The following is a 24,911-nucleotide window of genomic DNA, read 5'->3' on the forward strand; positions in this document are numbered from 1 at the left end:
AGGAAGGAAGGAAGGAAGGAAGGAAGGAAGGAAGGAAGGAAGGAAGGAAGGAGGAAACAAGCCTTTATCAAGCTTTTTGTCAGGTACTGTGCTAAGTACTTTATAAATATTATTTCATTTGATCATCACAACAACTTTGGGAGATAAGTGCTATTATTTTCCTCATTCTATGGAATCTGAAGCAGGCAGAGTTTAAATTACTTGTCCAGGTCACATAACTGATCTGAGGCCAGACTTAAACTCAAGTCTCTCTAACTCCAGACACCCATTACTCTACCCAATGAGCCACCTGGCTGCCTCTATGTATCTATCTGCTACTGGAGTTGTCCTGAAGATGCTTTAAGCAGGTCCACAAATGATAAGATTGCATCCCCAATACTCTTACTGATCTACTAAAAGAGTCATTTTATCCACCTATGCAATAGACTGCTGAACATTGAATATAAAGTGATGAGAGCAGAATTGTGTCAGGATTGTTTCTATGCTAATTCCATCCAATAAAAAAAATGAAGAGATAATGATAGTGATGATGATGATAATAGCTAATATTTATATAGTGATTTATCATTTGTACAATGCTTTATACAGATTATCTAAGTGGAATAATTATAGGTAACTTCAAATAAGGGAGGTAGTATGGTACAGTGGATATAAAAGGCCAGGCTGGGAGACAAGAAGACCTTGATTCAAATGTTACCCCTAACACACACTGGCTGTGTAACCTTGAGCAAGATACTAAACTGCTCACATCAGGCAGCTCTCTAGCCCTAGCAGATACAAGAGAATCAACAATCTGCATTCGTAGGAACAGGTTCCACATGAAGGTTCCCTAAACCAATGAAATCACGTTTCCAGAAAACACCAAAAAAGCAAGCAAAAATACAAAAGCAAAAACCAAACTTCCAATATGACTCTGGATTCATGAGTCAAAATTAAAGTGGATATGAATTGAGATTCAGTAAGTATTAGAGAAGCCTGTTATACCCACTTTCAGGTAATATATTACAGATATTCTGGAAGTGGCTAGTCATAAAAGTTTAACTCTAAAGCCCATAATGATCAGCATGAGTGGAGTGCCACCAATCACTGTCCTCAGTACAATAGTTAGATGTCCCTGATCTGATTCATTGCCTGAAAGGGTATTGGACTTGGAGTCAGCAAAAGACTTGGGCTTAAATCCTAACTCAGATATTTACCAGTATAATCTTGGCTTAGTTTCCTCATCTGTAAAATGGGGATAGTAATCCCTGTAGTACTTACTTCACAGAGCTTAAGAATCAATAAATCAGCAAGAGTTTGCTAAGCACTATGGTAGGTGCAAAAAATGCAAAGACCATGAATGGGACAATCCTTGCTCCTAAGCAGATACATAAAGATAAAAGGAATAAATACAAATAAATAGAAAATGGTTAATGACAAGGTGGTTTGGGGAGAAATGTGATAGCAGTTGAGTGATCGGGACTGAGATTTTTATGAAAATAAAAAACTTTGAAAATTTTAAAGTGCTATAAAAATATTAGTAATTAGTTTTATTATTCTCCACAATATATTTTTTCTAAGAAGCTTTCTACTTGTCATGCCACAAATACAAACTTTAAAATATCATTTAAAACTCAACCCAACTGGGCTAGAATTAGACCCACATCACAGACTAAACTTACCCACAATTACTCAGATACAAGTTTGTTTTGTTTTTTTTTTTTTTTTGGAGGAGGGAAGGCAAGGCATTTGGGGTTAAGTGACTTGTCCAAGGTCACACAGCTAGTTAAATGTCAAGTGTCTAAGGCCAGATTTGAACTCAGGTCCTCCTGACTTCAGGGCCAGTACTCTATTCACTGCACCACCTAGCTGCCTCTCAGATCCAAGTTTGACTTCTAAAAACCTAAGAACAACATTTTGTAAATGTCACCGTCCCAAATATTAATAATCGACAAGGTACATACAATGGAAAGTTTCAGAGATCTCGGGGAGGAAATCAAATTCAGGTAGGGAAAAAATAAGGTGCATGTCCCCTCTTCTGTCCTATCTACTACCATAGCTATGCCAAAGATGCTTTCAGTGTTTTCAGAATTCTACAGACTATGAGCTTAAATTCTAACATTTTCATTTAATTACAAAATGTAGTTATTTTATCCACCAGGGCAGTACTGCACAGAACACAGAAGATAAAAGAATAATAGCAAGATCACAACTTGTCCCAAGATTGTTTCTATCTGTATGCCCATAAAAATATGAGAATAAAATAATAATTATTATTAATAATAATATCAATTTAATATCTGTCACCATATCAAATACCCATAGCTTCCAAATACATGGAAGGAAAAGGATAGGATCAGAACCCAACTCTTCCTGACTCTAAGTCCAACATTCTATTGACTAAGCTATGATACTTCCATACTACTATTAACATTATAAAATTCTACATTTGCAATACTTCAATGGGCTTTAAGTAATAAATTACCCAGTAGTGCATCTGCATCTGACCCCACAAACTTCCTTCTATAAAATTCCTTAGGATAATTTAATTAGAGACAGAAGTTTTGAGTTCATATGATCAACTTACAAATGAGGAAACTGAGACCCAAGGTTATGCATGTAGAAAGTGTCAGAATCAGAATTTAAATCCAGGTCTTCTGACTAAAAATCCAGCCCTCTTTCTTCACCACTATAACTTCTTCCTTCTCTTGTGCTTTCTCACTCTCCCCACTAAAATATGTTAATAGAATTTATACATACCTGGAAAGCATTAAGTAATGAGAAAATGATATGGAATACCAGGGAATTCTTTTCTATGACTATGGCTATTCCAAAGCCCCAAGTCAGTCCCAGCAATGGTGTGAGGATGGCAACATTTTTAGTTATCCTCACTATGGTGGCCATTTCTTGAGCTATGGGGCTGCCGATGGAAGGTCGCCGAGTCTTTACTATGACCATTCCCACTGTGATCAAGTTTGCCACTACAATTGCCAAGGCTGGGACAATGAAGGCGAGTAGGGCTTTGGTATTGTCCCAGTTGAGCCAACAGGTCATAGGTCGCACATAGCCTCGGCCGGGTTCAGTGGCAGCAACCGTAATGACAGCAATGATCAATGGGCACCCGTATCCCACTGAGAAGGCAGAAGTCATTACAATAGACTTTGGGACAGTATGAAAAACGATCACGATTCCATAAAGGATGAGGAGTGCCATCACAAACATCCAGAAGAAAACAGAGAGGTAAAAGAAGTGAATAAAAAACGTAACAGCCACACAACCATCATGGTGTTGCACTAGATTGCTAAAGAAGGAGGCCACGATGAAACCTATATCTGCCATCAGAAGTGTGGCAGCAATATTCACAATGCAAATGTGGCGTAAATGTGAGATCTCTGTCTTTGTGACCTGGTGCCAGACTATGGCCTCAATGATCAGGCAAAGAATTAAACTGACAATTGAGATTCCCAGGCCAATATACATGATATAAAGCAGAATCGGGCTCTCAGGGACATGGGGTGACATAAGAATTGAGAAAGAAGTAAATCTCTTGCTTGATTGGCAGCTACAAAGAGTCTGATCCACACTGTCCAGGGCCATTTCACAGGCTTCCTCATCCCACTTATTTTCCGTCGGGTGCCAGCCAACACACTGTGTTCTGCCACCTCTAGATTTAGTGATCTTCTCAAAAATCAATGAGATCCTTTGGAGCTCCTTGGGCAAGATGACAGACAGAATGAGCCCATTCACAGTGACATTCTTAAAGAAGCTGGCTTCCAAGATGGCCCCTAGTGTGGGGAAGGCAATACTGATGACTTGGGAAGGCGAGGGAAGCTGCTGAAGATCTTTCTGGGGCAGAAGCACCATTCCAGTGACTTCATTCTCAGTGTCATTCACCTTCATAGAAAAACTCAAACTCTCTTGGCTGTTGTCTTTTGATATGTTGATGCCGATGATGTGAATGAATTCCTCTGAGATGTCAAGGGAATGCTCACGTAGGAAAAAATTCCTCACAAATGAAACCATTGACTGCAAAAGGATAGAGCTACTGCTTCTTTCAGGGACGAAGGCCCAATTTGAGATGCTTCTGCTGTCGAGGACATGATTTGCTATGACACTGTAGCTCTAAAAAAAGAATATTATATGTTAAAAAGGTAATTATGATAACAACAACAACTACAATGGATGTTTCTAAAGTACTTGAATGCTCCCAAAATGCCTTGCTTCTATTGTCTCATTTGAGCCTGACAACAAGCCTGGAAAAGCACTACAAGTGTTATTATACCCATTTTACAGATAAGGAAATTGATCAGAGTCACACAAAATGAGCTAAGTTATTTGAGCTAAAATTGAAATCTAGTCTTTCTTACTCCAAGTCCAGCATTTTATTCTTTACATGTAGATTTTCTTTACATGTTTCTCGAAGGCCAGTGTTCTTCCCACTAAACCAGCTAGGTACAGACTAGGTGCCACAGCAGAGAGAGCTCTGGACCCAGAATCAGGAAAACTGAAGTTCAAATCCAGCTTTAGACATTTACTCACTGTGTGACCCTGGATAAATCACTTACCCTCTGTCTTCCTCAATTTCCTCATCTGTAAAATAAGGATGATAATAATAGCATCTACCTCCCAGGGTTGATATAAGGATGAAATGAGATAATATTTTAAAGCACTTTGCAAACCTTAAAGCACCATATAATTGTAGCTATTGTTGTTGCCACTATTATTACAAAGTTGCTTCTCCCGTGTTTGCATAGCTAAAGTATCCCAAGCATGGCTTTAACCCAAGTACTCCTAGCTTCAAATACAGCACTCCATTCACACAATACCCTGCCTCTAGCTATAGACCAAGCATGTAAATTACAGGACCACAGCCTTGGAACTGATAAGGACCTTCAAGGCCCTCTGGGTAACCCCCTCATTTCACAAGTAAGTTCAAGGTTAATTAACTTTATGGGCTCATAGCATCACAGGCTTGAAGCTGTAGTGGACCTCAGAGGTTTTCTAGTCCCCCTGCCTCATTTAACAGATAAGGAAACTCAAGCCCAGGGAGGTTGAGGCTCATCAAAGATCCCAGAGATAATAAGTGTTAGTGGTAGGATTTTAACCCAAGTCATAGGATCATAGATATAAAGCTGAAATGGACCTTAAAGTCCTTCTAGACATCACCCTCATTATACAGATGAGGAGACTGAAGCCTAGAAAAGAAAGATACAGTGACTTCTTAAGATCATATAAGTAAAGAGCTGCTAGGTGGTGCAGTGATGACCTGGGGATTGAATCAGGCTCAGATACTTAGCACCACACCCAGAAATAACTGGCCGTGTAACCTTGAGCAAGTTACTTAACCCCAATTGCTTAAAAAAAAATGCTGGCTGACTTGACTGAGTTATTTAATAAGTGCTTGCTGTGTTGACTTGAATTAAAGGCAACAACTGCAAGGTAACTAACTAATCATCATATACAATTATCATTCTGATATGTATATAGTCATCTTGTATGTATATCAGCCACAATTCTTCGGGCCTCCTTCTCCTCTTCTGTAAAACTGGAATATTTATACTTGGACAAGGTTAGTTTGGAGAAAGTGTTTTTAAAATATTAAAACAATATATAAATATACAGAACTGAAATTAGAGATTCTGGCATCTGGGGGAAGGACCACACAACTTTCAGTATGACAAATTGAGTTGGAAAGGAATACCGTAGGGAGTGACCTTAGACCTCAGTACAGAATGTTCTATAGTGGAAAGACTCTAGACATCACCACGTTGGGAAACAGAGATCCTGGGGACACTGATCCCAAAGAATAGAGGCCCCCAAGCAATCTTCCATTACCGGACCCACTTTATCTTTAAAGGGAAGCCAGATCCCAGAAAAGATCACAGACAAAAAATCAACTAGTCCTTTCATCAGTGGCTGTATTCAATTCCAACATGAGCCTATAAGTCAAATTCTATTACCCATTCACTTTTCTACCTCATTCCCACCCATGCCACCATCGACCTTTCTTCAGGTACTCTATCATTTACTAGTTGTATGACCTCAAGCAAGTTCCCTAACCTTTCTAGATGTCAGTTTCCTAATCTATAAAATGGAAACAACTCTACAGAGCCTTTTGATTCAGTCTATGATTTTAAAAACCATCCCCATTCACTTTGAAACTTGAGCTTTGGCTAACTGTGGTTTTCAGATTTGCAAGAGGTTCTTTCCTACCCTAATGCCATACAATTCTGATTCTTTTTATGTGGAAAGATTTTTTTGTTTGGTTTGTTTGTTTAGAAAGCCAATCAGGGTTAAGTGACTTGCCAAGGTCACACAAGTAGTAACTGTTAAGTGTCTGAGATCAGATTTGAACTCAGGTCCTCCTGACTCCAGGGCCAGTGGTCTATCATACTATACCACCTAGCTGCCTTACCACATGGAAAGTATTTCCCAGTCTCAGCAAGTTATCATGAAGAACACTCTCTCCCAACAGGGTATAAGAGATATTTTTGTGGTAATCAGAATCTATAATACACTTTGGTGAAAGTAATTTTGGTCCTTTTTTTAATGGACTTCTGATTTCATTCATATAAAGAAGTCCAATTTCAATCTTCACCTGCTCTGAAACTCATAGTCTTAACTGCTTAGAGACCTAAGAAGTTAAGTGACTTGCCCAAAATTACATAGTTAATTTTATATGTGAACATGTAGTCAAAACAGTTACTTCTATAATCTCATAAATGCTCAGTATATGTCCCTGTCATGTTATACAATTTGGTTAATGCTCCATGATCATATAGGTAGCTAGGTGGTATAGTGGATAGAGTGCCAACCTTGGAGTCAAGAGGACCTGAGTTCAGGTCTAGCCTCAGATCATTACTAGCTGAGTGAACTTGATTAAACAATTTAACCAGGTTTATCTCAGTTTCTTCATCTATAAAATGAGCTGGAGAAGAAATAGTAAATCACGTCTGTATCTTTGCCAAGAAAACCCCAAATGGAGACACAGAGAGTCAGACACAACTGAAACAACTCAACAACAATCATTATCATATATACCGTGTTTCCCCGATAATAAGACACTGTCTTGTTATTTTTTTTGGAAAGAAAAACACCAGAGGGCTTATTTTCAGGGGAGGGCTTATGTTGTCCTGCCTCAGCTCTCCTCCGCGGCACTGCTATCAATGGCGCCAGCAAGCAAATCACTGGGGAAGAACAGGATGACGTGCTCACTGCTGCAGCTCTGATTGGATGCAGCTCGGACCGTGGCATGCGTTTCACCCGGGAGGGGGGACGGTGCATACAGAGGGTACCATAATGTAGCGTGTAGTGCAGGGGATCACCTTCACTACAGTAGCAATCTCAATAGGGCTTATTTTCGGGGGAGGGCTTATTTTAGAGGACTCTTACACAGTAAGGGGAGGGCTTATTTTCGGGATAGGTCTTATTATCGGGGAAACACGGGTAGCCTAGTTATTGAATAATGCATTTTTGGAAATGTTCAATTCTTTCTCATTCATGCTGTATGGAAGAGTGAGTGAGTATGTATCAGAGGGACTATAACTATAGCTAGGTGGCACAGTGGATAGTGTGCTGGGCCTGAAGTTTGGAAGAACTGAGTTCAAAACTAGCCTCAGACACTTACTAGCTGTGGGACCCTGTAAGCCAGCTTACTTCTGTTTGCCTCAGTTCACTCAATTATAAAACAGGGATAATAAACCACCTCCTTCCCAGGGTTGTTGTGAAGACCAAATGAAGTAATAATTATAAAGGGCTTAGCCTGTTGCCTAGCACATAGTAAATGCACCAAAATACTGGCTATTATAACTATACATGGGATAGAAGAGGTAACACGGCCAGTTCTCCCCACTCTGCCCCACAGATACCCCCTCATTCCAGCCGTACTACATCCAGATCTTTTGGAAAATATGCAAGGTGACTCACCTGTACCTTAACTTCATCAACATCTTCAGACAACACTCTTGAAATATTATGCAAGAGCTCCACAATGACATCAATGTTTCCTGGTATTGGTGGAGATTTTTGAATGTTTTTAAGTATACAAGATAAGTCCTTTGGACATCTTTGCATCAAAACATCGGTAATGGTTGCATCTTTTCCTGTTTTTGAAGGTGTATCTGAGAATGTGTTTATTACCGTTGATGAGTCCTAAGAAATAGGAAGGGGAGGAAAAGTATAACACATATATTTATGGTTAGATAATTTTAAAGCATTCCTGTTTGTTGTTGCTATTTCAGCTTCATTTCTACTCTTCCAGGGACTTACTAAAAGACTGGGTGACTTGAAGAAAAGACCAAGATAAACAAAAGGAAATTCTGAAGGAGATCTAGGAGAGTTCAATTGGGATGTTGATTGAGAAGAGTACTAGGGAGGGAAGAGAGAGATGGACTTCTGAAATTTTTTTTTATTTGCTTTTTGGAAGGGGGGAGGAAAGGCAGTTGGGGTTAAGTGACTTGCCCAAGATCACATGGCTAATGTGTCAAGGATCTGAGGCCGGATCTGAACTCAGGTCCTCCTGACTCCAGGGACAGTGCTCTATTTATTGCGCTTCCTAGCCGCCCCCAGAGAGATGAACTTCTGGATGGTAGCTTTATGCAGCTCTACACTGGGACGTTGGGACACTAGGACACTAATTTGATGCCTGGGACATTTTATTGAAGTGTCTTCAGCTCAGAATAGTAACCCAATCAGCTACCCTCTCCAATCACCATCCCTGTGAACAGAGGTTCCCAAATTTATTCGGCCTACCTCTCCTTTTTCAAAAAATAAAATTACTCGGCACCCCCCTGAAAATCTGCTTGCTTTACCTTTTTAAAAAAATTTTCATCATTCCAAAAAAATGACTCATCTTAAATTATAATTTATTGTAAATTTGTGGGGGGTTTTCCTGCATTGAAATTTTGATGATGAAATATTGCATTCTGTAACTGTACAGTATTGTACTGTAAACAAATCATTATATGCACATATTCCTGCAGATGGATGCTTGACTTCCTAAAGATGCTGGACAGGCTCACCTGCCAACACTTGCTTGTTAAGAATTGTCCTCAGAGGGTGGCCAGGTAGCACAGCAAGTAAGAGCACCGGCTCCAGTGTTGAGAAGACCTGGAGATCGAATCCCGGGCTCAGATACTTAGCACCCACCCAGAAACACCTGGCCATGTAACCTTGAGCAAGTTACTTAACCCCAATTGCTTAAAAAAAAATTGTCCTCAGACCTGACCGCTGGTCAGTTAAAACTTGCATTCTGTGTGTTTATTTGGAAAATAACGTAATCACTACAACTTTAACTCTGTTACACAGCAGACAAAACATGTATGATGGTTTTTCAAAATTTTCTTATTTTTCTCTTCTTTCCTTATGCTTCCCCTGCCCCCTTATTTTTATTTAATGCCTCTCAATTGCACCCAAGGCTACTACAGCCCCACTGGATTGTTGCAGCACTCCCCCCCAGAGGGTAGTATCACCCACTTTGTGAACCTCTCTACCAAAACTCCTTTCCCTGGCTACCACTGGCCACATGCCTGGTCTCCCTCATTAGAATATAAATTCTGAGATTTCTCACTGCCTGTCATCACTACCACCTCCTCCCATAGCCAATGTGCTTTTAAGACTTGTCAATTTCCCTTTTCAGTGCCCCCTTCTCTCTTCTGACACTGTCACCACTCTAGTGCAGGCCCTCATTACCTGATGCCTAGACTATTATAACAGCCTGTTGGTGGGTCCAAAGGCCTCAACTCTCCTCCCATTCAAATCCATCCTCCAATCAACCACTAAAGTGATTTTCCTAAAGTGCAGGTCTGATGAGATTATCCCCCCTACACACACTCAGTAAACTCCAGCGGCTCCCTATTGCCCCCAGGACCAAATACAAAATCCTCTGCTTGGTATTCAAAGCTCTTCATAAACTAGCCCCTCCTACCTCACCAATCTTCTTACATCTTACTACCTGACATGTACCCTTTGATCCAGTGATGCTGGCCTTCTGGCTGTTCCCCAAACAAGACACTATACCTCTCAGCTCCAGACATTCTCTATGACTGTCCCCCATGCCGGGAATGCTTTCCTTCCTCCATTCCAACTACTAACCTTCCTGGCTTAAAATCCCACCTTCTAGAGGAAAGTTTCCTCAGCCTTTAATTCAAATGCCTTCTCTCTGTTAATTATTTCCTCTATGTTTCCTGTAAATAGCTTATTTCGTATATATTTATTTGCATATTGTCTCCCCCATTAGATTGTAAGCTCCCTGAGGGCAGGGTTATGTCTTTCACCTCTTTTTGTATCCGAAGCACTTAGCACAGTGCCTGGTATCATATACTTAAGTGTTTATTGATTAATTAATCATTGAGGGCAATGACAGTCTCACTTTTGTATTTGTATCTTCAGGACTTGGAACAGGGTAAGCACTTAATAAAAGCTTTCTTATTCATTTGTTCACAGTCAAAGAATTAGCATTATTCGTAGAGCAGAGAAATTCTGCCCACTCTAAAATGCATAGTTCATCAAGTAAGAGGAAATGAGAAAGTATTTTAGAAAATATTTGGTATTTCAGAAAACCAAAAATTAAAATAAAAAAGATTTAGATTCAGAGAGAAAACAACCATTGCAGAACAAGGAGAGCAGGTCTCATAAATCTCATAGTGGAAAAGATTTAGGTTCTACCTGAAGAAAAAGTCATTTTTACATGTAGGCAAGGACTTGCCTAGCATGATCTGAGGTCTTCCACTGGAAAGCCTCTAAGACATTAGAGTTGCAAAGACTACATGGAGACTACCTGATGATGGGAGCATAAATTTGAGTCTGGAAGGAACCATCCAGTTCAACCTCTTCATTGAAGAAATTAAGAAACTGAGACCCAGAGAAGTTAAGTAATAAATGGCACCACCAAGATTTGAACCCTGGTCCTTTGGTTCTAAATCTAACATTCTGTCCTCTATACTATAATCTATGCATGTCCCTGCCCCATTGTAGAGGTGGTAAAACTGAGGCCTAGAAAAGAAAAGGGATTTGTTTAATCTATTGCTTCAAGATCATGGCAGAGTTGGAACTAATATCCAGGGCTCCTGAATTCCGGTTCAGTGACTGATGTAAAGTGTCTAGTGAAGGTCTTATTGAAGGTTTTTAAGCAGAGGCCAGACTATTATTTGTTATGTCTTTTAATGGGAATTCCTTTTAGATATGGGTTGAATTAAAAGACAACCAAGATTCCTTCCAATTTCAAATTCTTTGGTTCTGTGATTGGAATTCCTAGTTTGCCAAAGCCTCCCCAACCCTGGGGTCATCATGCCAAAAATTCATCTTTAGGGAATAATTCTTTTGTGTTAAACTTAGTATCTCCAAAGGGTCATACTTCAAAATGTAACCAACTCAGGCATAATTGACCTAATAAGTCATTAAAATCTTGATGCGAGTTATTTAAATTGATTGTTTTCCCTGACTATTAAGAGAACCTCAGAACAGTATAACAATGTCCTGGGCTTATCCTGTATAGGGAGAGTTAGGAAAAGAGTGGGAGTGAGGAGATCGACAAGCCAAGGGTTTTCTACTTTGCAATTTTCCCCATGACAGACCCTAACAATAAGTCACATTTGCATATCATTTCAAGTTTTCTGATGGATTTTCTTTATAATATTAAGAAGTTAAAGGCAGCCCACCATTCAAGTCCCACCTTTAACACATACCAGGTATGTTACCCTAAATGAGTCACAGTGTCTCAATGAAACATGTAGCTTTCTAAGAATACAAATTTCTGAAGAATTGCCAACCTGTACTGGTCAAAGGAAGACTCCTCACCAGGAGTTCTCTACATCAATAAAACCACAAGTCTGGTCCAAAAAAATGTGGTAACTAATGTAAACTTTTTTTATTTTTTACTTCTTTTTACTGTGATCTCATCTAAAGGCAGTTAGGTAGCACAAAGAATAGAATGCTGGGTCTGGAGTCAGGAAGATCTGAGTTCAAATCTGTACTCAGATACTGTGTGACCTTGGGTAAGTCAATTAACCTGTCTGCTTCAGTTTCCTCAGCTGTGACTACTTGCTTCTAACTACTTTCCAAGGTTGTTGTGAGGATCAAATGAGATAATATTTGTAGTATCTGGCATATAGCAGGTATTTTTAAAAAACTATTGTTCCTACAATTATCATTTGTGTACTCCAGCCATTATGCAGATCACAATTCATTCGTGGCTTCTCCCCCATAGAACATTTCTCCACCTCTTCCTTCCAGTCCTTCCAGCTCACTAGGGACCTTCCTGTACTTCTCTTGATGTTTTTATGAAACATGACTACAGCTTAGAGCCTGTCTCTTGGTAATTCCTCACTTTTGTTGATTGGATGCTCCACCCATGAATGGCCACATATCTCTCTGATGACTTCCTTTATGCAACATATCTCTTGCACAATTGTCAGTTGGTAATATATTGTAGTCTATTCACTCTTTCCTTAAGCTTCTCCATTGCCCTCTGTTTGGTCTTTAATTCTTCAGAAACTGTAGTACCCTATGCTTCATAGACATACAGCATCACTGGAATAACAGTTATAAAAAAGAAAAAATAATAATAATAGATTTTTGTCTCCTGGGAAAAAAAAACCTGGGGTCATTGAAAGCATTACAGTTTTCCTGAGGTAATCCAGCCTGATTCTCTCCTCTTCTTCAATTCTAGACCTAAATCATGTCAGTGTGCAATATCTGTCCAATATATAAGCAGTTATTACTTCTCCACCCCCCCCCAAAAAAAAAATCTCATTCTTCTCCTTGGATTCCCTTTTTCTGGCAAGAGTACAACCTAGGAGTCATCCTTGATAACCTTCCTCTTGCTTAATCCACAGTCAATCAATTGCCAAACTTAATCATTTCTATTTCCACATTGTTTTTTGCATTCATGGCCTTCTTACTACTTACAAAGTCCCACTTGTGGTTCAGACTCTCATCATCTTTTGCCTAAACTGTTGCTTTTGTATACTATTTGCTCTCCATACCTGGTCTCTTTCCTGTCTGATCCACCTTCGACACAGTTGTTCAGTTGTTTCAGTCATGTCCAACTCTTTGTGATTCTGTTTGGGGTTCTCTTGACAGATCCTGGAGTGATCTGCCATTGCCTTCTCCAGATCATTTGATAGATGCTAGCAAAGATAACTGGAGGAGTTTGACATTTCCTTCTCTATCCATGTGATTGCCAGAGTTATATTCTAAAAAGTACATCTGACCAGTTCATATCCCTATTCAATAAACTCTAGTACCTCCTTATAACATCTAGAAGCAAATACAAACTCCTGTTTGACATTCATGACCCTTCACAAGCTGACTCCACCTACCTCTGCAGCCTAACACATTATTCTCTTTCCTGCACTCTTTGGTCTAGACAGACTGTCTTCCTTTCTGTTTCTCACCTATAATAGTTATATCTCCCATCTCCATGCCTTTGTGCATATTGTTCTCCATACCTAGAATACCTCTTTTCTTCCCTTATTTCTTTCAAAATTCCACTAAAATATTTCCTATGTATATTTTATATGTATATGTAAATTTGTATATGTAAATATTTTCCCTTTCTTATCCTTCCAGATCCTAATATCTTCTCTCCCATGAAATTTATTTATATTTATTTGGCATAAGGGGGCAGCTATGTCATGAAGTAGATAGAGTGCAATGGCCTAGTGCAAGGAAGACCTGAGTTCAAATCTGGCCAACTGTGTGACCCTGGGCAAGTAATTTAACCCTGTTTGCCTCAGTTTCCTCATCTATCAAATGAGCTAGAGAAGAAAATGGCAGATCACTCCAGGATCTGCCAAGAAAACCCCAAATAGGGTCATGAAGAATCAGACACAACTGAACAACAACAAAACTTGTACCTTTGAAATTCTAAAGAGACTTTCACAGTTTGTGTCATTTGGCATGCTAGTCCTAAGAAGGACTCTCATGAGTACAGGGCAATTCTTGGAGGCAGCTAATGGCTCAGTGGATAGAGTGTTAGGCCTGGAATCAGGAAGACCTGAGTTCAAATTTGACCTCAGACACTTAGTTGCTGAATGACCCTGGCCAAGTCACCTAACCTCTCTTTGCCTTAGTCCACTGGAGAAGAAAATGGCAAACCATTCCGGCATCTTTGTCAAGAAAATCCCAATGGGGTCATAGAGAGTTGGAGTCAACTGAAACAAATAAACTACAACAAAACTAGAGCCCTTATCACAAAAAAAAAAACTATTGTCCACCTTCTACTGGACAGAACTGAAGTATGCAAAAAGACTTGTGATCTCATAAATTTGGAAGTTCCTTCCAATGAGGTCATATACAAACTACTCATACCTACTCATCTGTGCAACTTTTGTGTATGTTGTCCCATAAACTTGCTACAGGGAAAATATCCAATGTGCTGGAAGGCCTTCTACATCTTCTCTGGGCATTTCAAAGTTACCAATGGAACACTCAAGGTGTCCACCTCTACCACCTTCTGTAAGTAACCAGCTCGTTTTCTCCCCTTATACTTTTACCTGATGACATTTTTTATTTCTGATCTTTGGAATTCCTCAAATTATGTGCTGCCTTTTCAGCATTTGTTCAAGCTGTGTGATATTCATTTTTGATTCTTCAGAGACTAAGTAAAATTAAGACCCATAAAAATTTAAAACAACATTTTGAATAGGTGTTGCTATACCAAATGCTCACAATCTCCAAACTATACCAGTAGAAGAGCTTATAAAATTCTTCTACCAGAAAAATAATCAAAACCACGTGGCAACAGGAGGAAACAATGTTATTCTTTTCATCCTTTCTGCTACTCAAGCCCTTCCAGAGGTAATTTCAATGAGTCTAGAGAAGAAAGCTTTGTGCTCCCAAACTTTTAATCAATTGCAAAAGACATTTTATCTGCCTATGCATTTGTCCAAGGAAAGTGAAATATAAAAGAACAACATCAGGATGGTGACTTGGGATGAGATCGTTTCTATCTGAACTCTATTGAAAAAGAGGAAATTAATGAGAGAATAATAATCACTGACATTTATATGGCAAAATTTTGCAAAGCACTCTCTATATATATTATCTCATTGATTCCTGAGGGACATTCAAATCCATGTCTCCTACCTCTATGCTCACTAGAATAGCCATTAGAACATGTATCTGAAAGAAGGTATGTAATTTTATGTAGCAGCAACCACACTGGCATACCCAGGATGGCAGATCTGCTTTATTAGGAAAGATAGCTGTTTAAGGGGGCAGAAATCTTTTTTATTACATTCACTAGTTCAGGGGGAAAGTCGGCACCCTGAACTTCAGAGAAAATGCAAACAAGAGAAAATACAGAGAAAAGAGAAGCAGAGAAATAAAGACCAACAGACAGGGCTCTGACTGCCTGAATCAACCATACACTTTACATACATCCCTGGATCAAGAGAGCCTTTACCTCTGAGCAGCCTCTGAACATGTGGTCACTCAGAATCTCAACCAGGGAATCACAACATCCTTCTCATAAGGGAGACCCCAAAGCAAAATACCAACTCAGAGTATATATGCACTTCTCTCACAACCCTCCTGACTCAGTGCCTAATGAGAAATTAGCAAAAGGTGTGAAAGCCTTACTGCAAGCAAGCCTCCCCTAAGCAAGCTTCCCTTAATGGGCTCCTGTGACGCCTCTCAATGGGCGGAGGAAGATCTTAAATCCCATGAACATTATATCTTAATGGGACAGTTAGGAGAGGAACATGTCCAAGACTATCACAAAGCATAGGCAAGCAAGGAAGGGAAGGGAACAAATAGTCATTAGGTACCTACTATGTGCCAAGTAGAGATAGCTAGGTGGCTCAGTGAATAGAGCACTCGGCCTGGAGGCAGGAAGACCTGAGTTCAAATATGGGATCAGATACTTACTAACCGGGTGACCCTGAGCAAGTCAATTAATCTCTGTTTGCCTTAAGCCACTGGAGAAAGAAATGGCAAAACACTCCAGTATCTTTACCAAGAAAACCTCATAGACAGTTTTGGCAGGACCATGGGGTCATGATTGAACAGTCGACATGACTGAACAACTCAACAACAAGTGTGCCAAGCACTGTGCTAAGAGCTTCATATGATCTCATTTGATCCTCAGAACTCTGGGAGTTAGGCACTATTAGTATCACCATTTTACAGTAGAAGAGATTGAGGCAGATAGAGGTCACAGTGGTCTGTATCTGAGTACCTGAGGCTGTATTTGAACTGAGATCTTCCCAAAAGCTCACTATCCACTGCATGCACCTAGGGGATATGGATATCATACAAACAAAAGCAACAGCATCTCAGTGAAGAAGTTGGATGAGGCAACCATCTTCTTGTCATTATTTCCTGCTTCCCTTTGTAGTGTGTTCTGCCTGACTCTGTGCAGTCATTCCCAATTCGGGACTACCAAACAAGGTTAAGTGACTTGCCCAGGGTCACACTAACTCCTTATTTCAAAACTTGCCTAGCCCTTGGACTTGGGTGGCTACCCTCTGAATTCTTCTTGACTTGGCAAAATTTTCTCTTGAGTCTTTCTGATCATGATTTAGATCCTAACCTTCCTCCTCAAGAGAGTGCTTTCCCTTACGACTTGTTAATTGGCCCCTAATCATGGACAAACTAAACTTCATCTTGTCCCTAGGGGCCAGAGCAGACATTCAACAGAACTAGGTAAAACAGTTGTGGGAAAGAGAAAATGAGAAAAGAGAAAAATCATGAAAATTTGAGCTTATGGCACTTATAAGAAATGTTGGTAGAAATACAGGGTGTCTCAAAAATCTTGGTGGAGTACCAAGCTGTATTTTGCTTTGTGTGGGAACAGATTCTTTCCATGTAGCCCATTCAAAGGCCAGACTGTCTTTTAATACGTGTATCTTTCTGGAAAAATACAGGAAGGGATTTGGTCCCTTCTAGGCCTATTATCCTATCACAGGTTCCCCTCCACAAAACTTAAGTTACATGCAGAAGTGAAAGTTGGTTTTTATCTGAAAAGTTAGGGACTTTTGTCTCTTAGCCCTAAATTATACATCAGGTAAACTGTGTGAAAAGACAAATATTATGAGTCAATGCCATTGAGACCCTTTCCCTCTCATTCAGACAATACCATGTGATTCATTTAGGGAGTGTACTCTTCTCAGCCAACCTGTAATTTAAAAAAAAAAACAGCTATTCAACAGAAGCAAGGATATTACCTCAAAAATGGTGAGGACATTAAGTGTTCTGCAAGTATCTGTGGATTTCCGCCATTTTTTATTCTTGCATACAAACCCTATGTTCCCCTCTAGCCCTAAAGAACAGGACTGAGAACAGTGGGAATTTTCAATACAAGGGACTTGACAATCTGTTGGGACAAAAAAAAGAGTAAAGTATCATCAAGAGAGCAAAGATTTAGTCCTAGCTCTACTACAAACAGGGAATAAACATTTATACAGCTCCTATGACCCATCAGGCACTGTACTAAGCACTTTTACAACTGATAATCTCAGCTGATCCTCACAACAACCCAGAAGGTAGAAGCAATTATTATCCCCATTTTTATAGGTGAGGAAACTGATGAAGAGAGGGGATAAGTGACTTGCCCAGGGTCACACAACTAGTAGCTGAGACCACATTTGAACTCGGGCCTTCCTGACTCCAGTTCCAGCATGCTATCTACTTTGCTACTAGCTGCCTAAGTTATGTGACCTTGGATGAGATGCTTCAGTTCTCTGGTGCTTTAAAATGAGATAAGACTAAAGTCTCTTTCAGCTATATACTATATTGAGCTATAAAGAGAGAGTTACAATTCTTACCTGTTGTATTTCATTCATTTTGACTCTGATCATTCATGATGAAGAAATGACTTCTGAAGCAGAGTAGATGAACAAAGGAGGAGGAAGAAGAGGAGGAAGAAGCAGCCTGGGGCCATAAAAGAGAAGTCCGGATATACATACTCAAGGATATGACCACCCTTAGCATCACTGGATATTATGTCCCCTAAAGTGTGAAGGATACAGCAAGGCACCACAGTAAAGTTCAGAAGATTTGCATTCAAAGGGGTGGAACTTCCAGACACTTCTTGCTGCCATTGTTAGGTACATAGATTGCTTGGACAGGTAGGAGAATGCAAAGTTTGAGAAGAACTCCACAACAGCTGTGGAAGTAGAGTTCCAGCCAGTGTCGTGATGGTAAACGTTTATCAACTAGCTCTCAAAAAACATGTATGTACAACACACTTTTAAACTCAATCTATGTTAGCAATATTTTCTCTAATACTTTCCTGTTGGAAATATAGATAGAAATATATAGAGATGATATAATAGAGTAAGCCCTGATCTGTATCATTTGAGATTACCAAGGTATAAATACTCATACTAAAAATGCAACAATTGCCTCTCATGAGCTGGTGTGAGTTGACTCCAGCCATCCCTTCATCCTAGCTGAGGGGATGCCCCAAATCATAGTTTGGAGCTTAAAGAGACTTCACTGGGTATGACTCCCTCATTTTATAGATGAGTAAATTGAGGGCTAGAAAGATAAAGAATGATTCTCTCAGGTCTCATAGATAGTAGCATAGCCAGGATTCTTACCCACATCTTCTAATTTAAAAACCTAGACTCATCCCTTCTCCAGTCTGCCTGTCACCCAAAGTCCACCAGACACTTCAGGGCCAAGAGGAGCAGATGCTACAGGAAATGCTTCCCCTACCCTAAACCTTCTTGTCAGTTCTTCATTTTCTTTTCCCCCTCCTGGCTAGACATTGACCCTTCCACAAGAGGAAATACTGAGCATTCCTCTATACTCTAACCTTGGGTGTTGGAGTCTCAAGTCTATATGACCTCAAGTCTATATGACCACTCATAACACTTGGATGAACCAGGAGGCATCAACTGCAAACCTTTCAGTAAAATGGACTTATTATCTGCCTTGACAATTAATTAATAATTTCAGTTAGCATACCTTGTGTTCTGCCAGTCACCTGTACCTTGTCTTTATAACCATCCTAAAGTAAAAAAGAAATCAGAGATCAAGTTAAAATCACATTATTTTAAAAGGCAATTGGATGTTTAATTCTAGGCATTAAGCAAAACTATTTCTAACTGCTATTACTTTTAGCGATGGGCTTCCATTGTACTGAAAAAATGAGACATGGCCACTGTGACCAGATGCTCTTTCTTTCTAAAATCCACTGCTTTGCAAGTCAGAATAGTATAGTAGAAAAGACATTGGCCTTACTTGGAGTCATAGAAACCCAGAATCAAAGGAGCCAAAAACTGGTGTGAAACTCAGAAGTCACTTAGTCCATTTCCTTCTACAACTTCCTCTATTAAGTGACAGAGGCTAAGTGACTTGCCAAGGATCAATCACACATCTAGCATATAAGTGTCTGAGGCTGGATTAGAATTCAAGTCTTCATGATTCCAGGTCCAACACTGTATCCACTGTGCTAACTGGCTGCCATAATGAAAGAGAACTCATTAAACTCCTAGTCAGTGTACTCCATCTGAGGATAACTCTATTTGTTAGGAAGTTTTTGTTTTTGTTTATTTTCCCTGACATCAAGCTTAAATCTGCCCTTCCACAACTCCCAGCCATTGTGCCCAATTCTTCCTTATGAGACCAAGTAAAACTAATATAATTTCTCTCACACATAAATATATCCTTTTGAGTCTTTTCTTTCCCTTTTCTTTTTTCTCTTCTTTGCTCCTCTCTCCCCTCTTATCTTCTCTTCATATATCTAGTTCCTTCAAATGATCTCCCAGGTGATAGTTTTGCTGGTGTTTAGTTGTTTTTCAGTGATATCCAACTCTGTGATCCCATTTTGGGTTTTCTTGGCAATGATACTGGAATGGTTCATCATTTCCTTCTCTACCAGCTGATAGTGCCTCCCACTTAAAATACCTTGTATTTAGTTGGTATGTAGATAGATAGATAGATAGATAGATAGATAGATAGATAGATAGATAGATAGATAGATAGATGGATAGATGGATAGATGGATGGATGGATGGATGGATGGATGGATAGATAGATAGATAGATAGATAGATAGATAGATAGATAGATAGATAGATAGATAGATAGATAGATAGATAGATAGATAGATAGATAGATAGATGATAGACATATTTGCATATGTATCCTTGTTGTACACTTCTATATATGTGTTGTTTCCCTGATACAGTGTAAACTCCACGAAGGCAAGGACTATTTGATTTGTTTTTTTATATAGTTTGCAGTACTGTAGGTGTTTAAAAAATGCTTCGTTGATTAATTGATTTGTTGGTTATAGAATATCCTTGACTATTTTTTTGTCATCTTGGTTCATTCTTTACTAGACATGCTTTAGTTCATTTGTATCTTTCCTGAAGTATAGTGTCAAACACAGTAAGCCATATGTGACACGCTGAGGACAGTAGACAGTAAAACTCTTTCAACATTCTGCCCTTTATACCTCTCAGCATAGCCAAGGAGACATTTAAAGATTTTGACTGTCATATTATACTGTTGACTTATATTGAACTTTCAAAATACTAAGCCCATAGGTTATTCTCAGAATTCTTGTCCAAAACATATCTCTTCTGAAAAGTTGAAATTTGGAAAACAAAATATAGAACTTGACATTCATCCCTATTCATTTTCATTTTTTGAACTCATTTGTCCACTCTATCCTCTTGAAACCCTTTTGGATACAGAATGCCACCCAATTATGTTAACTACCCCACTAACACTTCAATTTTTACATACATTCCTTCTATGTATTTATAGGTTATTGATTAAATTGTTGAACAGAATGGGTCCAAGGACAGGTCCTTAAAGTACTCCTCAAGAGAAAGACCTCCTTCCCAATTGAACCTGACTGAATAATAACTACTCTTTTGTTTTGGTCATTCAACTAGTTCCTAATTCATATAATTATGATCTATTTGGCCCATTTCTCTCTATCTTATCAACAAACACTACACAAGATATTTTTGTCAAATGCTTTATTACAATGTTAAGTGTGCCACATATAAAAAAGTTCCTTCATCTAGTCACTAAGCAAAAAAAATCAGTTTAAGATGACCTATTCATAATGAAGTCGTGATGGCTTTTAATGCTCTCCATTTCATATACTGTTCCCTTAACTATTTGTTTTATAGTTTTGTTGCAATCAGAAGCCAAACTCACTGGTCCATAATTTGCAGCATATATTTTTTTTCTTTTTGAAAATTAGAACAACATTTGTCTTTCTCCAATCCTAAGGAACCTCTTCCATTCTCCATAATTTTCCAAAGTTCACTGACATATCAGCAATCACACCTGCCAGTTTTTTCAGTAGTCTTGGAAAGTGGTCTATAAATTCTTTTTGATCACACACCCCTATCATAAAACATGATGGAGAATACATTGCAATTAAATTTACAATTATTCATTTAAAAATTATGTTCATATACTATTGATCTGGTATATCATGTACATTAAAAGCATATACAAAAACGATCATTTTTCAAGGATGACATGTCGTTTGTCCTTCATGTTCCGAGAGACCAATGACAACATGGGTGATGCTTTGACTTACTCATGAGTTGGATTTAAGTGAGGCAAACTTACACAAAGTCATCAACCTCACTCTCTCTTCCTGAGTCATCAAAGTCTAGTGGTAAGACAAAAGTCAGGGTGACTGGACTGGAGATGGCCCAGGATGCAGTGGGTTACCTTGGCGTCTTCAATGTCAGATCAAGCTCTAAGTGCTCCACAACACCCACTTCAGATGCCTTTTTGGCATTGGAACAAATTATTCTCATCTACCCATTCCTCTGAGAAGGTTTTCACATGCTTGGGGTAATATCCCTATCTCACTAACAAGTTTGAGACCTCTGGTTACCTTCCACCTGGTTTAGCCCATCCACTGAGACAGTTTACCAGTATGGCCACTGTTCACGCTACAGCTTCTTTTAGCCACAGGTGAGAGTTGAGTGAACCAAGTAAACATCAAAGGTAGATAAGCAGCCCTGAAAAGGTCTCAGCAAGCCCTCATCCCAGAGGTGCTAGTCCTCCTAAACACCCCCATACATGCCAAGAAGATAAGATAAAAATGAAATGAATGATAGTTTTCACTAATTCTATTTTGACAATCAAAAGGAAGACCCGAGTTTAAATCTCAGTTCTGATATCTATTAGTTGTATGAGCCTGGATAAGTCCTTGAGGCCTCAGTTTCTTTACCATAAAATGGGCATGAAAATACTTATAGTGTCTACCTCATAGACTTCCTGTGATGAAAATGCTTTGTAAATTTTAGAGCCTCACAGAAATGTAAATAGTTGCTATTATTAATTCAATTATTTGTTTGAAACAAACTGGTCCACTCTCTCTGTCTTCAACATACCATACTCATTCCAACTTCTCTGTTTTTCACTTATAACATTCTCTGACCTTTAACACCCTTCACTGACATCTGTCTGTCCTTGCTGTTTCCACACTTTCTGCTAATATCTATCTTGCTTTTCTGTATTTCTTTTTGGCCACCTTCTATTCTCTTCTGTGTATTTTCAAAATTCTTCAATAACTCATTTTTCTTTTCCTTTTTTTTTTTTGCCTATCCCCTCAGTCCCTCCCCTGCCCCAAAATAAAGGGGGAAGAGGGCAGAAGGAAGGGAGGGAGGGAAGAAAACAAAATCCTTTTAATAAATATGGATAATTAAAACAAATTCCCACACTGACCATGTCTGAAAATACATATGCAGTGTGTTGTATAAAGGCTATCATCAAAGAAATATAGGATCCAAAAATATGGGCCTGATCCGTGTTGGGATCAAGGGATAGCCGTATGCTTCATTGATAGTTTTATGATATCAAGACAATGGAAGAAAGGTCTCCAGAACAGTGGGTGGACTAACTGTAATGAATTCTGGAAGAGATATCCAGAAGACACTACATAGACAGACATGGATGGGTATATATAATCTGCATCATTGGAGAGAATATTTGATATGGTCAGATCTGCACTCCAGGAAATTCCCTTTGGCAACTGAGTGGAAGATGAATTGGAGTGGGGAAACACTTAAGGATGGGAACTAATTAGAAAGCTATTGCAATTAGGGTAGATGAGAGACGACTAGGGCCTAACCCAGCATGGTGACCCTGTAAGCAGAAGGAAAGGGACAGGAGGGAGAGATATTGTAAATATAAAAATTACAAGATTTGACATATTGTGAGAAGTAGAGGATGATTCATGGGTACTGAAAAGGTAGTATTGCCCTCTAATAAAGATGTTTGGAAGAGGGGTAGCCCTTAAGGGAAAGATAATGTGATAAGATTTGTCATACAGATCACAGAAAATGATGAGTTCATCATTGTTTTTCCTGAATGATTCTCTCTGTTCCAGAAAAAAAAATTTAAAGGAAGAGGGGAGATCTTACTAGCCACTGCCCTCAAGAAAGGTGACAGAACCCAGGTATCTGCCACATTTGTGATGTTGGGAAATGAGATGAGGGAGGAAAAGGAAGAATTTCGCCTTCTTAGTTCACAGTCAGGCAAGATTAGGTTATAACCATATTGAGGGGCCCACAAATGGTAAAACTAGAGGTGGGATAGGACAGAGTGGAGAGTATTGAGTAATTATGAGTAAAGTGGATAGCGTAGCCTATAGTTGTCTATCACGAGGGAAAGGTGAAATGCAATCCATCTTCCTACTCACTTATTGGTTGAACATGTACCCCTAGGGGTCATACTACAGCCCCCTGTGGATGAAATTATGGTCCTCTAGGCATTTATAGCAAGAATTCAGGGCTGATTTAATATTAGAAAAACTATCAGTATAGTTGACCTTATCAACAGTAAAACTAATAGAAATCATATGATTATTTCAAGAGATGTAGAGAAAGCTTTTGACAAAATACAACATCCATTACTGTTAAAAAAAAAACACTAGAGAGCATAGGAATGGAGTCCTCCTTAAAATGATAAGTAGCATCTATCTAAAACTATCAGGAAGCATTATATGTAATGGGTATAAGCTTAGAAACATTTCCAATAAGATCAGGGGTGAAACAAGAATGTCCATTATCACAACTGCTATTCAATATTGTACTAGAAATGTTAGCTTTAGCAATAAGAGAAGAAAAAGAAATTGAAGGAATTAGAATAGGTGAAGAAGAAACAAAGCTATCACTCTTTGCATATGATATGATGGTATACATAGAGAATACTAGGGAATCAAGTAAAAAATGACTTGAAATAATTGACAATGTTAGCAAAGTTGCAGGATATAAAATAAACCCACATAAATTATCAGTATTTCTATACATTACTAAAAAAGACCAAAAGCAAGAGATAGAAAGAGCAATTCCATTTAAAGTCATGGTAGATATTATTAAATATTTGGGAGTCTACCTACCAAGACAAACCCAGGAACTATATGAACATAATTACAAAACACTTTTCACACAAATAAAGTCAGATCTAAATTGGGAAAATATCAGTTGCTCATGAGTAGGCTGAAGTTAATATAATAAAAATAACAATTCTACTTAAATTTATTTACTTATCCAGTGCCATACCAATGAAACTACCAAAACATGATTTTATAGAGTTAGAAAAAAATAGTAACAAAATTCATCTGGAAAAACAAAAGATTCAGAATGTCAAGGGAATTGATGACAAGAAATGCAAGGGAAGGTGGTCTGGCTGTACCAGATCTTAAATTGGATGATAAAGCAGCAATTATCAAAACTACTTAGTACTGGCTAAGAAATAGAGTGCTGGATTAGAGGAATAGGTTAGGTACACAAGACACAGTAGTCAATTGCTATTGTAATCCACTGTTTGATAAACCCAAGACTCCTGCTTTTGAGATAAAAACTTACTATTTAACAAAAATTACTGGAAAAACTGGAACCTAGGCATAGACCAACATCTTACACTGTATGCTAAGATAAGGTCAAAATGGGTTTACAATTTAGGTATAAAGGCTGATACTATAAGCAAACTAGGAGA

General features: G+C 38.8%; 1 protein-coding gene across 8 annotated transcripts in view; it reads right to left on the reverse strand.

The window, feature by feature from the left end:
- LOC138144513 (putative adhesion G protein-coupled receptor F2P) overlaps positions 1 to 24,911 on the reverse strand; it is a 48,661-nt gene that overhangs the window by 8,237 nt on the left and 15,513 nt on the right. For 4 of the 8 annotated variants that reach the window (XM_069065797.1, XM_069065794.1, XM_069065793.1 and 1 more), the window contains 4 exons: positions 18,895 to 18,937; positions 17,148 to 17,296; positions 7,906 to 8,130; positions 2,740 to 4,101 (listed from right to left, as the gene is read on the reverse strand). In XM_069065797.1, the coding sequence (XP_068921898.1) occupies positions 2,740 to 4,101; positions 7,906 to 8,052 (1,509 nt within the window). In that variant the 5' untranslated portion in view covers positions 8,053 to 8,130; positions 17,148 to 17,296; positions 18,895 to 18,937. Of the gene's footprint in view, positions 1 to 2,739; positions 4,102 to 7,905; positions 8,131 to 17,147; positions 17,297 to 17,747; positions 17,932 to 18,894; positions 18,938 to 24,911 lie in introns of those variants that run through there. The other 4 variants (XM_069065798.1, XM_069065799.1, XM_069065801.1 and 1 more) reach the window with 3 other exon arrangements.

Source organism: Petaurus breviceps, unplaced genomic scaffold (genome assembly GCF_028583685.1).
Source record: "Petaurus breviceps papuanus isolate PSGF00001 unplaced genomic scaffold, PetGlider_PUasm1.0 90701, whole genome shotgun sequence".
NCBI lineage: Eukaryota > Metazoa > Chordata > Mammalia > Diprotodontia > Petauridae > Petaurus > Petaurus breviceps.